At 36.8% G+C, this 11139-nt stretch overlaps 1 protein-coding gene across 6 annotated transcripts in view; it reads right to left on the bottom strand.

Moving 5' to 3' along the window:
- The window catches only part of KMT2C (lysine methyltransferase 2C), a 218552-nt gene that overhangs the window by 121652 nt on the left and 85761 nt on the right, over window positions 1–11139 (bottom strand). For all 6 annotated transcript variants that reach the window (XM_023514453.1, XM_023514454.1, XM_023514457.1 and 3 more), the window contains exons 7-8: window positions 9602–9773; window positions 7441–7555 (exon numbers count right to left, since the gene is read on the bottom strand). In XM_023514453.1, the coding sequence (XP_023370221.1) occupies window positions 7441–7555; window positions 9602–9773 (287 nt within the window). The remainder of the gene's footprint in view (window positions 1–7440; window positions 7556–9601; window positions 9774–11139) is intronic.

Genomic DNA, 11139 nt, shown 5'->3' with positions numbered 1-11139 from the left:
AAAAAAAAAAAAAAAAAAAAAAAAACTAAAATATATTAAGCTTAAGAAATGTTCAAAATTGATATAAAACACCCCTTAAATATATAAAGCTAGACCCCTCAAAAAAAGTAAAGACTTGCCTTATTCTTGGTTAGGACATATCATGAAGCTGCCAGTTTTCCCTAAAGCAATTAATAAATTTAATGTGATCCCAATAAAAATTCCAATGAGGTTTTTAATGAAGCTATGTAAGTTGATTCTAAAGTTCACATGGAAAAACAGAATAGCCAGGACAAATGTGAAAAGGAAAAAGTTCCAAAGGACACTGAAAGTACCAGATACTACAAAAGCCACCATAATTAAAGCAATATGGTGCTGGTGCACAAATAGATCAATGGAATGGAAAAGAAGTTCCAAATAAATACTCAACCTAATCTAAAACTCTAGTCTGTAATCACAAGTCACTGAGGCAGACAGTCCCTTTAGTGAACAGTCTTGCAAAAACTGAATGGCCAACTGCACAAAGATATAACATACATGGCATTAACTGGATTAGAGATCTAGACGTAAAAATTAGAACAATGTAAATCCTAAACAACATATGAACTGCTCCATAACCTCAGAGTATTGAAAGGCTACCTAAATATGAATAAAAATCCTGAAGAATATAAGACTGATAAATTAAGACTACATAAATGTAAACTTCTGAGGCCAGGCGTGGTGGTTCACACCTGTAATCCTGGCACTCTGGGAGACCCGAGGCAGGTGGATTGCCTGAGCTCACAGGTTCCAGACCAGCTTTGAGCAAGAGTGAGACTCCGCCTCAAAAAATAGCCAAGCGTCATGGTGAGTGCCTATAGTCCCAGCTACTTGTGAGGCTGAGGCAAGAGAATCACTTGAGCCCAAGAGTCTTAGGTTGCTGTAAGCTATGACGCCACGGCACTGTACCAGGGGCAACAAAATGATACTGTCTCAAAAATAAAATAAAATAGAATAAATAAACTTTTGCATGGCAAATAATAACAGCAGCAAAGTAAAAAAGACAAATAAACTTAAAAAGATTTGCATCATATAAAGACTTTATAAAGAATTCATAAATTGGAGAAAACATACCAAAATCTTGAGTAACAGGAAAAACATGAAAAATACAATTTGCAAGAAACAAAATCTAACCCTTAAAAATGAAAAAATAATCAACTTCACTGATAAGAGAAATAAAAATTAAAACTACCTTGACATATCACTTTTCACACATAAGATACACAAACATTCAAAAGGTGAACAAGACATCCTTGGCAAAGATAAGAAGTTCTCCCATTCACTACAGGTGGCAATGCAAAGTTCTAGAACCCCATAAAAGAGAATTTCACAACATCCAACAAAACTACATATGCACACACTCCCAAGGCAGTAATACCACTTGTAGAAATTTATACTGTAGAACTGCTCCAAACAATTCAAAAACACATATGCACAAAACTATAGACTACAAATCATTTGTAATGGAAAGTACCTAAATATCCAGGCAGAGGATACCAGTTGAATAAACTAATGGACAGATGTACGAATGGAGTGTTAGGCAGCTGTTTAAAAGAAGAAAGAAGGGTGGAAAAGTGAAAAAAATAAAAGAATGAGAAGATCTCTAGGATATGACATGAAGTGATTTCCAGATTTTATTATACAAAAAAAGCAACATGCAAAAGTGCATTTACAGAATGCTACTCACTGAAGGAAAGTAGAAGCAAGATAATGCAAAGGCATCTGCTTATTCTTAAGGGGAAAAAATTACAGGAAGGTAAACCAGAAAACAATGACAAAAGTGGACTAATCCCAGGGTTGGGGCAAGGAAGCTGAAGATGAGTTAAGAACATCTGTTACACTAAAAAGTAATTAAGGGTTAAAATAAATGACAAGGGAATGACACAGACATATAAGCCATGTTGAAGGAGCAAGCAAAAACTAAATAACGGACAATTTGAGCTCAAAAATAATTAGACAATTATAAACTGAAAATAGGAATTCACACGTCAATATCATAAAGTTTTACATGGAAGAAAAGAGGCTGTATGCTTATAACAGAAAGCAGAGGGCTGACTGCTAAGTGTGGATGAAGTGCTTGTTGGAAATTCATCATTTTGCAACCAACAAGTCAAAATGGCATCAGGCAATGGTTTCTAAAATCTATGAGGAAATTTTGAGGATCAGCAAGATTTGCACGGTAGTAGGTTGTGAAATACCTTCTCACATGCTGTTTTATTAGATACCCAGGAAAGGGAGAGTTAAATTGCCTGACCAGTGATTCCAGTGAGGGCCGAAGAGCTCTGTGTAGACCCAGCAGCCATGCCATTGAGGACACATCACATCAGGCACACAGTATACTGACCAATAACGTATAACTCTCAATCTGACCATAAGGGCATATTAGACAAAAAAGGGGGGATTTCTAGTCAGAAAAACAGGTAACAGTTTTATGAGAAGAATTCTTTTTTTTTTTTTTTTTAAAGAGACAGAGTCTCACTTTATTGCCCTCGGTAGAGTGCCATAGCGTCACAGCTCACAGCAACCTCCAACTCCTGGGCTTTGGCGATTCTCTTGGCTCAGCCTCCCAATTAGCTGGGACTACAGGCGTCTGCCACAACGTCCAGCTATTTTTTGTCACAGTTTGCCTGGGGCCAGGTTCAAACCTGCCACCCTTGGTATATGGGGATGGCGTCCTACCCACTGAGCCAAAGGCGCAGCCCAAGAATTCTATTCTTTAAAAGAAAAAAAAAAAAAAAAATCAATGTCAGGCTGGGCACAGTGGCTCATGCCTATAATCCTGGCACTCTGGAAGGCTGCAGTAGGAAGCATTCCTTGAACTTAGGAGTTCGAGAACAGCCTGAAGAAAGTGAGACTCCCATCCCTACTAAAAATAGGAAAATTAGTCAAGCACTGTCCAAACAAGCCTCAACATCAATCTAGCCTGATTAAGTGAGGCTTGATCTAAAGTTAATAAAAAATATCGATGTTAGAAAAGGGATAAAAAAAGGAGTTCAGGAAATTTTCCAAAGTAAAAGTAGTCTGTAATCCCAGCACTTCCTGAGGCCAAGGTGAGAAACTCACTTGAGGCCAAGAGTTGAAGATCAGCCTGGGCAAAGCAGTGAACATGTGTCTGGGTTTTTATGTTTGTTTAAAAGGGCAAAAGACATGACAACTAAACGGAGTATCTATTCTTAGAGACTGGATCCCAGCCTATTTGAAGGTCGGGAGAGGAGAATGCTATGTGGGACATTAGATAAAGAGAAATAATTGGTAGCTGGGTGCCTGTAGTTCCAGCTACTTGGGAGGCTGAGGCAAGAGAATCGCCTAAGCCCAAGACCTAGAGGTTGCTGTGACACCACGGTACTCTACCAAGGGCAACAAAGTGAGACTCTGTCTCAAAAAGAAAAAAAGAGAGAGAGGTAATTGGAATATGGACAGTAGATTAGATGAAAATACTATATTGGTATAAATATCCCTATCATTAGGAAAAAACACTGAAATATTTATGAGTGACAAGAGGACAGCCTGACAGAGACACAGACACCAACATACAGAAGAAGAAAGGGCATTCACAATAAAATGCTAACTACAGATGAACCTAAGTAAATGGCATACGTTATTACTTTTTTCCAAATTTAGAGGTTAAAATTATTTGCAAATAAAAACTTTTTTAAAAAATACCCAAATACTTGGCACTCTTGAGAGAATTAGGAAAAAAGACATCTACCTAACAATGACTGGTGTTCAATAAAGATGGCCCCAGGCCAGGTGCAGTGGCTTGTACCCGTAATCCTAGCATTCTGGGAGGCTGAGGCAGGTGGATTGCTTGAGCTCACAGGTTTGAGACCAGCCTGAGCAAGAGTGAGGCACTATCTCTACTAAAAATAGAAAAACTGAGGAAAAAGGATCGCTTGAGCCCAAGACTTGGAGGTTGCTGTTAACTATGACACCCAGGGCGACAGCTTGATCCTGTCTCAGAGAGAGAGAGAGACAAAGAGAGATCAGCCTCACTCCAGCCCCTCTAGACACCCACGAGGGAAATCCAAATGCTCCAGCAACTCCAGCCTGCACCACAGTGAAGGCAACCCTCAGTAAGCCCTCAAATGTTAAATAAATGAACAAATTATGACTAAAGACTGCAGAGAACTGTGAAAGAATTTAACAACAGAGGATCAGGATCATTCTTCAAATTAACAATAAATAAACCTTCCTATGAAAACTCCACAATGATTAACAGGGCGTTTACTCTGCATTATGCATTATGCTGGGCACGTTGTGGACATCCAGCATCCCAGTGAGTGAACCCTATTCACATTCTATTCGTTGGCTTGGGAAAGTCAAATAACCAACCATGGGTCATATCTTTATTAACAGAGCTAAAATTTGATTCTGCGCCCTAATTTCAACCCAGTGCCTCCACAGAACAGAATTTAAAAAATTAAATACGCAATAGTATTCTCAAAATTATATATAATCTGTCATTGTGAAAGAGAATAGATTATCATAAAGAACAAATTAGTAAGAGAGCAGATGAAAGGAAGTCAGAACAAGCTAAGACACCCAGAATTCACTAGAAATTCTCCAAGATAATAAAAAATGTTAACTAAGAAGATAATGAATTGAAAGTAGAAAACAAAAATTTGATTTTCTAAAACCAAATTTAAAAAGTAGACAAACATAAAACCACCCTTCCAGACCAATTGGTGGTCAACAAGCTCCAGGCAAAACTAATTATTGTAGAATAAGGGTCAGACACACCCTGGAAGGAAACCCAAATCAAGATCCCAAAGGCTTCAAGCAGAATAAAGGATTGTGATGAAATAAGTTTTTTTAATCAATTTTTCTACTATGCTACCAGAACCTGGGAAAATTCTGAAAAAAATAAGTTCTCAGAGTATTCAAAAGTATATGTAGTAATACAAAATATTATACCAAACCAAGTTCTTTTGGTGGTCTGAAGAGAACAGTCACTTTCAGATAGGTAGGATTTCAGAATACTGGCAATTAAAGGTTAAGGGTGAAGTTGGAATTAGCAAAGAAAACATTTTTTGCAATGAAAAACTGACAAGGTTTACAGCGTAGGTTGATTTAATCAAGTCAAAGAGGAAAAAGAAGAAGCAAAAACTTTATTTTCAATGGGGCATCAAAGAAGGGAAAATTTGTATTTTTCAACATTTATAACCATTTATAGTTATAAAAGATTCTGAAATGCAAATCACTGCAGGAAGTAAAAGGAACAGAGAAAGTAAATTCAAAGAACAATTTTGCCTTAAAATAGACAAGTATTTCAATTACAACCGTCAATCTAAATAGTTCTATTAAAACTTTCAAAAGACATTTAAAACACAGAATACCAAATAAGATGTGAAAAAGTGACATTCTAACACCTGAAGCTGCCATAGCACCAAGCAAAGCAAAATATCTTGAAGACCTCTCCCAAGTCATTAGATCCCCCCCAAAAATAATTTTATAATGAAAAAAAAAAAAAGCACAGCATATTAATACTGGCCTAACCTATTAAACAACAGCCATGAAATAATGTCTTGTTTAAAAAAAAATTTAAATAGGAGGAACTGGTCAGAACAATTTTAGTGGTAAATTTTATCAAGATTTTAAAGCAACTAGTCAGGAAAAAAGGTAAAAAGACTTCATCTAACTAAATTAAAAAGAACATGCTACACCTTTAAAAAGTCACTTTTCACATACCAAAACATTTGTTAAATAATCCTGCAGTGGCTAAATTCTCTGATTAAATGCAATTAAAGCAGAAATTAATGTGCTTCAGCACAACTGAAAAAAAAAAATAAAGCTTTTAGGTCAGGTATACATATAAATATTACAGTGAATTTTGTTGCAGCCAAAGCTATAATGAAAGGTGAACTTACAGTCTTAAATATTCTTTTTCTTAGAAAAGGGGAAAAAATGAGTTATAAACTCAACTTCATATTCCAAAAAGTAAAAAGGCCAAGTAAAGGCACTAAATAAATATAAAAGCATAAAAACACAAATCTGTCAAACAGCAGTTTTTCCTTAGCCAAGAGAGAAGCAGTTAGCACCTCTTCATTCAGCCAGGGAAGGAGCCTAAGAAAGCTGGGCGTGGTCATCACAGTCCTTCAGCCCTCAAAAGTCCCACCTCCCAGGCAACCACACCCGAAAACACTTAACCCAGAGGCTCTTGGCTCTCCAGGTGAGAAAGTGCATCCCCTCAATCACTGCCACTTGGCTGTGGCCTGGCAGAACTCTGCTGCTTCCAGTTTCAGGTGCCAATACAATCAGGCAGGGGAAGGGCAGAAGTAAGGGTCCGCTCATCTCCTCCCCTGGGACCTGCAACACTGTCAATACTGTCCTTTCTACAATCCTCCCCCACCCTGAATTGAAAAGACAATTGACCTGGAATTGAAAGGCAGTTCCAAAAAGGGCAAGAAAGCCTAGCCTGGATCCAGACCAGTAGTGGGCCCTCCCCTCTTGGAGGCCACCACACCCTTCCTAGCTCCAGGAAAGTAGACTCCAAGCTCAGGTTGATTTCACCCCTGAACCTAGGGCAGTGATTTCCAACTGGTGTGCCCTGAGAGGATCTTAGGCGTGCCTTGAAAATTTTTTAAAAATTAAATTATTTTAAAGAGAAGTTCAAAGCACAGTAAGTATATATTTTTTTTTTTACTCTTTTTGGGATCAACATAATTTAAGTGTGCCAAATAAGTCTAACTATTGGTTCAAGTGTGCCGTGAGATTAAAAAAAACAAACACAGATTAAAAAATGCTGACTTGGGAGCCCAGCAGCTCAGGAAGCCTAAGCTTGGAAGCTACCAGACACCTTGGATTCAGGGGCTGTCTCTGCCATCCCCCTCCACTCCTATCACTCTCTGAACACCACACACTAGATAGAAAGAAGCCCACTCAGTTAATAAGTTCTGAACAGCACTTTTTGTAATAGCCCAAATTGCTAACAACCAAATGTTCAGGTGATTCAATAAACAAATTGTGGTATCTCTACCACACTGTAATAAAAACAAATCACTACTGATCTGTGCAACAGTACGAATCAATCTTCGAAATAACTGAGTTATAGCTGCTGACCAAAAAAAGAGTGCATGCAGTATGATGAATTTCATTAAAAATTCTAGAAAGTGAACACTAATCTACAGTGAGAGAAAGCAGACTGGGAAGACAGAGGATTTCAACAGCTAGGGAGAAGGGACTGCCAAGAGGAAACTTCAGGGGTAATGACTATGTTCATTATATTGAAGATGATGATGGTTTCATGGGTATATATATCAAATTATAGGATTTAAACAGACATGCAGTTTATTGCATGTCGATCTATAAAGCTGTTTTTAAAAACGTTGATGGTAATGTATAGATCTGAATATATATCTGATTTGTCTGCTGTCTATATAAAACATACAAAGGATATTTTTCTTAAAAAAATAAACAACTTACTTTGCATTTCCAGCCATTGGTTGGTACTGATTTCATAACTGGTTGAAGACAAAAAGTATGATACCCTTTGTCACACGTATCACACACTAGCATCTTGCTATCTTCTCCCGATTGTCTAAAAAATAAGATAGCATTAATGATGCCTTATCTTTAAACTTATGTTTTTGTAACATAAGTAGTCATGAAAATAATCATTCCTGGGAACTGCACATTCATAAATACCTCAGTATGTTTTGTCTGCCCAGATAACAGAGGCAACCCCCCTACAGTAGGTCCCTAAAGGGTTATCCTTAATCAATCCTCACCTACAGTTAACTTGCTTTGGTCTTTTTAGGATTCCTGCAGAGGAGGAGCAGTTAAGGCAAGATGAATAACCTCTGATCTTTTTTTAAACATCTGATACCCATGGTGGGGGGTATAACTACTAGGTGATACTGTGCAGAAAAGAACAAATCTTGGCACAGCGAATTAGAGAGATGTCATATGATGTAAAAAAGATCAAATGTGGCATCAGATCTGTATGTGCCACTCTAGCTGTGCCACTCTTTATGTAGATTTTAACTCTCTGAGAGTTTCAGGTATACAATAGGAATGATAAAGATTACTGTGAGAATTGAATATAAATCCAGTTCAAGACCTTAGAAAGTCCACTTCTAAGGACTGAACTTGGGAGCCCAGCAGCTCAGGAAGCCAAAGCTTGGAAGCCATGAGACACTTTCAACAAATTCTTCATATAAAGTTGATATCAATAATATGTTCATATAAAGTATTTTAAAAGAACTTTGTTATAATTATTAATAATTATACAGTAGAACCTCTGAAAGCTGACCACCCTGGGGACTATAATAAACTAGTCAACATACAAAGGTGGTCACCATAGGGAACCAGATCTATTGTGCGGATGCATATCGGTGGTGCATGTCTGGTCTATAAAAATTAGGTCAGCTTAAGAAGGTGGTCAGTATACAGAGGTGGTCAACTATAAAGGTTCTACTGTAATTAAAAACCTAAAACATTTCTGTAAACACTCTTCTGCCCCCAAAGATTGGACCTCTGACCTACAACTCAATCTCTGCTTTGATTTGTGGCTACTAATCACTTGCAGAAAACAAGATTCTATTTTAAGAGGAGAGGAAAAGAAAAAATGGGAAATGCCAAGAAGAGCTGAGAGAGGAACCTCTGAATAAAACCTGGAGCTAATCAGAAGTAAACATGAAAATGGGTCAGTTGGCTTCCAGTTATTCAGTTCTTCATATAAAGTTGCATGTTTTCTCCCTTCACTACATGGAAAGATCTTGGAGGACAAGCACTGTTTAAGTTCTCCTATTCTTTCCCAAGAAACAGAGCAGACAATATATCAAATCAATGTTACTAATTATCTTTTCTAATTTTTACCAAAATATGAAGGTATGTGGTCCTATTTATTCCCCATAACTCTAGGCATAATACCTGCAGATTACAAAAATTCTAACTTATAAACATTAGAAGATTCAGAAGATGCTTGCCATATCCCCAAATTATCATGCTAATTACAATCCTGGGGGAGGAGAAATCACAGAAAAGAACAGAAAAACGACCAAGGGATGGAATACAACAAATAGGAAAAGAAAACATCATTACAGCTATTTAAATGCCACAAACTATTTTGCTTTAAAATTATGGATCTATTGAAAGTAGCTGTCTTTCAGATAAGATATGATACAGATTTTATTAAAACTGTAGGCTAAGTAGGAACTGCCCTTCCTAGAATGGAAATCCGAGACGTCACTGATTTCTTTTGGCTGAACTCCAATAACTAATTTTTGTAGTCAGAGAGTCTTTTTCCTATTAAATCTCCTTTCCGGTCCCCCTCAAGAAACTGATTTTTTCTAATGCTTATTTTAAGTTGTTAATAATATTTATATAAAAATTGTTGGCAGATTTAAATTAGCTTTTTAAGCAACCAGAGGAATTTAAATTATTAAAATTAGTTTTATTTAGACTTGTTTCAAAATAATGTAAGTGTTAATATCCAGTAATTTTTTTTTAAGGTAATGAAGTCAGTCTGAATGAATATACCTGCAATATGAACAACTTTTATCATATTATACAAACCTTTACCACCTAACAGTGGGGGCTCTCTTAAACTCAATACATACTTGAAATTGAAATTAAAACTTACTTGCAGTTCTGGCACACTTTGCATTCAGGACATTGCCAACCTGCACGTTTTAATGGAGTAACCGCTATATCCAGGCACATTCCATGATAATGCTGACCACAAGTAGTACAAAAGAACTGATCTAAGAGGTCTCCCGGGCTGTCGCACACTGCACAGTTTGCATCTTCCTTTGCTATAATTAACAGTGAAACAATGAGATTGTTGTATAAGAATTTAATATTTTTCTGGCTTTACAGTTTAAAATCATTTAAAGGGAATTTACATGGTAAACCTTCAGACATTTAAAGTTATCCACGCTGAACTGATATCCAATCAGAATGGGGTCGACAGGTAGTGTATCTAATCTAAATTTAACCACATTAAATTGAGTCATATAGTTTATGATTTGTGCCTACATCTAACTGAGATCATTAGCCATCCTTATTTAATTTTATATCTCTAATGCCAATGATAATGTTGGGCACCTAGTTAGTGCTCAATATATACTTTCTAGAAAGAATCAAATAAGGAAAAGATCAATTAAGAGATGCTTTACAGGGCAAAATAAACATTGTTTTGGGATGCTGAATATATTTTGAAATTACAAAACTAGGTGAGTCAAGATACAAAGTTAAGAAATGTTAATATCAATTAGATTAAGATACTTCTTAAGCATAAACAAACTATTTGAATCAAATAGTTTTTTCAATACTGGAAAATGTCTTATGTGGGAGAACACTAAAGATAGAAACTACATATTTATACACAAATATATTACTTCACATACTAATTTAATGTTCATCTATGTTTATTTCTACTCATAAAGCATTAACATCCATGTAATTATAGACATGATTTATCCCTAAAATGTGGATTAAAAGAAAATGTACTTCCTTCCTAACAGTTCTTTTACTATCTAAAATAAAAAATAGGCTCGGTGCCTGTAGTTCAGCAGCTAGGGTGCCAGCCACATACACGGGCGCTGGAGGGTTCAAACCCAGCCCAGGCCTGCCAAACAACAATGACAACTACAACCAAAAAAAAAAAAATAGCCAGGCATTGTGGTGGGTGCCTATAGTCCCAGCTACTTGGGAGGCTGAGTCAAAGAGAATTGCTTGAGTCCCAATCCCAAGAGTTGGAGGTTGCTATAAGCTGTGATGCCACGGCCCTCTACCCAGGGCAACATAATGAGACTCTGTCAAAAAAAAAAAAAAAGAAAAAATCCACTTTGTAACTGCTGCCGTTCAGAGTGTACATTGTACATTGAGAATTTATATCTATGCTCCAGGTTTACAATCCTGAAACTTAGCCCAAATAAACTCTCCACTCATACTATGAATTTTGCCTCAGCATCTTCTTTTTAGGTCAATAATTATTTTTCAGTGAATTACTCAACAATTGCTATTTCTTTGATGCGTTAGTTAGTTCTCAAAGTGCAGTCACCAAACTGGACACAAATTCTTGGGCCACACCCAGATCAACAGAATCCAGACTTAAGAGTGAGACCTAGCAGTCTGTCTCTTAGCAAACCTTCCGGGCAATTCTGATGACTCCTGCTC

This window comes from Otolemur garnettii, unplaced genomic scaffold (genome assembly GCF_000181295.1).
Source record: "Otolemur garnettii isolate 467f Iridium unplaced genomic scaffold, OtoGar3 scaffold00053, whole genome shotgun sequence".
NCBI lineage: Eukaryota > Metazoa > Chordata > Mammalia > Primates > Galagidae > Otolemur > Otolemur garnettii.
This window is presented reverse-complemented; position numbering and strand designations above follow the sequence as displayed.